The sequence below is a fragment of the Eriocheir sinensis genome, chromosome 23 (assembly GCF_024679095.1).
Source record: "Eriocheir sinensis breed Jianghai 21 chromosome 23, ASM2467909v1, whole genome shotgun sequence".
NCBI classification, from domain to species: domain Eukaryota; kingdom Metazoa; phylum Arthropoda; class Malacostraca; order Decapoda; family Varunidae; genus Eriocheir; species Eriocheir sinensis.
The window spans coordinates 67,834-70,000 of NC_066531.1; the positions used below are offsets into that span (position 1 = coordinate 67,834).

General features: G+C 45.8%; 1 protein-coding gene across 1 annotated transcript in view; it reads left to right on the forward strand.

Annotated features, from left to right (window-relative positions):
* Window positions 1-252: 252 nt before the first annotated feature.
* Window positions 253-2,167, forward strand: part of LOC127002314 (dopamine D2-like receptor) — a gene marked incomplete at its 5' end in the record, with an annotated part of 32,326 nt that continues 30,411 nt past the window's right edge. Inside the window, one exon of the mRNA XM_050868122.1 lies at window positions 253-362. Within this exon, the coding sequence (XP_050724079.1) occupies window positions 253-362 (110 nt within the window). The remainder of the gene's footprint in view (window positions 363-2,167) is intronic.

The following is a 2,167-nucleotide window of genomic DNA, read 5'->3' on the forward strand; positions in this document are numbered from 1 at the left end:
CAAATGGTTCGATGTATATTATGAAATGGTTTGTGTGAGGGATGATTTTTTCTCATTTTTTCTCGCTTAGAGGGACCATTAAGAAACATGATCCCCTCTGCTACCGGGTTAAGCCACTCGGCGGTGACTGAAAAATCCGAGGTGGTAGTGTCCATTTTTTTTCTCCTTCCATACCAACATTCCCCTCCCTCCCATCCGCCCGTCTCTCGCGATGGCAGGTGACGTAAATTAATGTGATGTTTTTTTCCTCAGCTGTGCGGCTACTGGGGCTTGGGACCCTTCGTGTGCGACGTGTATATAGCCATGGACGTGGTCTGCTCCACTTCCTCCATCTTCAACTTGGTGGCCATCAGTATAGACAGGTAAGTCACTAGATTGTATCCTCTCGATTCCTCCGACTCCAACAACCAATATTCGTCCGTCCTTTCATTTATCTTTCTAATCCAGGACACTTACTTCATGATGGTTCTCCCTTACCGCATCTTTCTGTTCTACCTATCAACACACACACACACACACACACACACACACACACACTCACACTCACTCACTCACTCACACACTCACTCACTCACTCACTCACTCACTCACTCACTCACTCACTCACTCTCAAAAAAGGACCCTTGCACGAACGCTGATATTCGCTTAAGTGATATCAGGAAGCGACGGTGTGAGTTACATTTATCGTGATGGAAAAAAGAAGGCAATCAAGATAGCTTTTCAAAAATCTGGACATTTTTTAAAGACATCTTGTTACAGGTAAAGTGGTGCTGAACTGTGTCTAACATACTGCATTTGTTAAAGAACCAAGAGCTTTTATGATCAGTCTTTACGCTGCCGAGACATTGGAAGATTTAAATGTGTTGAAGGAACGTGTTGTTGCGTGACATATCGGTAACTTACCTCCAACTACATGCTTTTCATCAGCATTTCCTTTATTCACTATACCAACTTAAGGGGCTATCACACTGGGCAAATTTTCCGTGGATCTTCAGTAAAACCACGATTTCCGCTGGCGTGGTTCTCATATCTCCGTGGTTTTCTGACGTGTCCACGACCTTCCAAAGCTACGGTATAAGTTTCACCGATGGACGACGGTATTACTCACCATCACCATCATCAGCAGCAGCAATAACAAGAAACAAATGAGAACCACGCTTGCAGAAATCGTGGTTTGACTGAAGATCCACGGAGAATCTGCCCAGTGTAATAGCCCCTTCAGTATCTACGAGCGGGCCCATGTGCAGACTATCTCTACCACATTATGACAAAAGAGTCGACACAACTTATAACCTACACTTCACTTATAAAACACTCACTCCTACGTAATCACCATAATAACCACCATCATTTGACCACGATAACTAACCCAGTGCCATCACCAAAACCATCCACATCACCTCTAGGCATATGTGATATATTAAAAAAAACTGTCCCTAAATATTTAAATTCAGTCACCTCCTCCATTCTCTCCTCCCCTAACCTTATCCTACACTTCGATGTACTCTCTGCTCTAACTCTGTGCGGCTTTCCAGCATTCACTGTCTTAACAAACGCCCATCACTGAACTGAAGGACTGAGGTTCACAACTCAGGCTACAGCTGCTGTTCTTCACTTTCAGAAAGCATTATATAATTCAGCTCAGATTTATTGTGACGGTTGTGCTTTACGGCGGCTCATTAAATAAAGTCATGATTTGAGAGAGAGAGAGAGAGAGAGAGAGAGAGAGAGAGAGAGAGAGAGAGAGAGAGAGAGAGAGAACGACAGGCGTTATAGCACTAGCATGCGCAGTGTGATGAGAGCTGCGCCTTAGTGTCTCTAGGTCTTGACAGTGGGCGGCAGAAAAAAGTTGGAAAGTTTCGTTTAGTCGGCGCAACATCTGTGGTCATATGCCGGAGAGAGACAGAAGGGGAAGGAATTATAGGAGAAGGGAACAGACCCCAGGAGACGGGACACAACCCCCGATTAATACCTGGTACCCATTCACTGCTGGGTGGACAGGGGCGTAGGGTATCGGAAAAGCCGCCCAAATTTTTCCACTCCGCCCGGGAATAGAACCCAGGCTCTCTCGGTTGTGAGCCGAGTGTGCTAACCACTGCACCACGAAGCCCCCTGTGCGGTAGAAAGGCTCTTTTTAGAAGGTAGTCACGACAGTCCCACCAGGGTC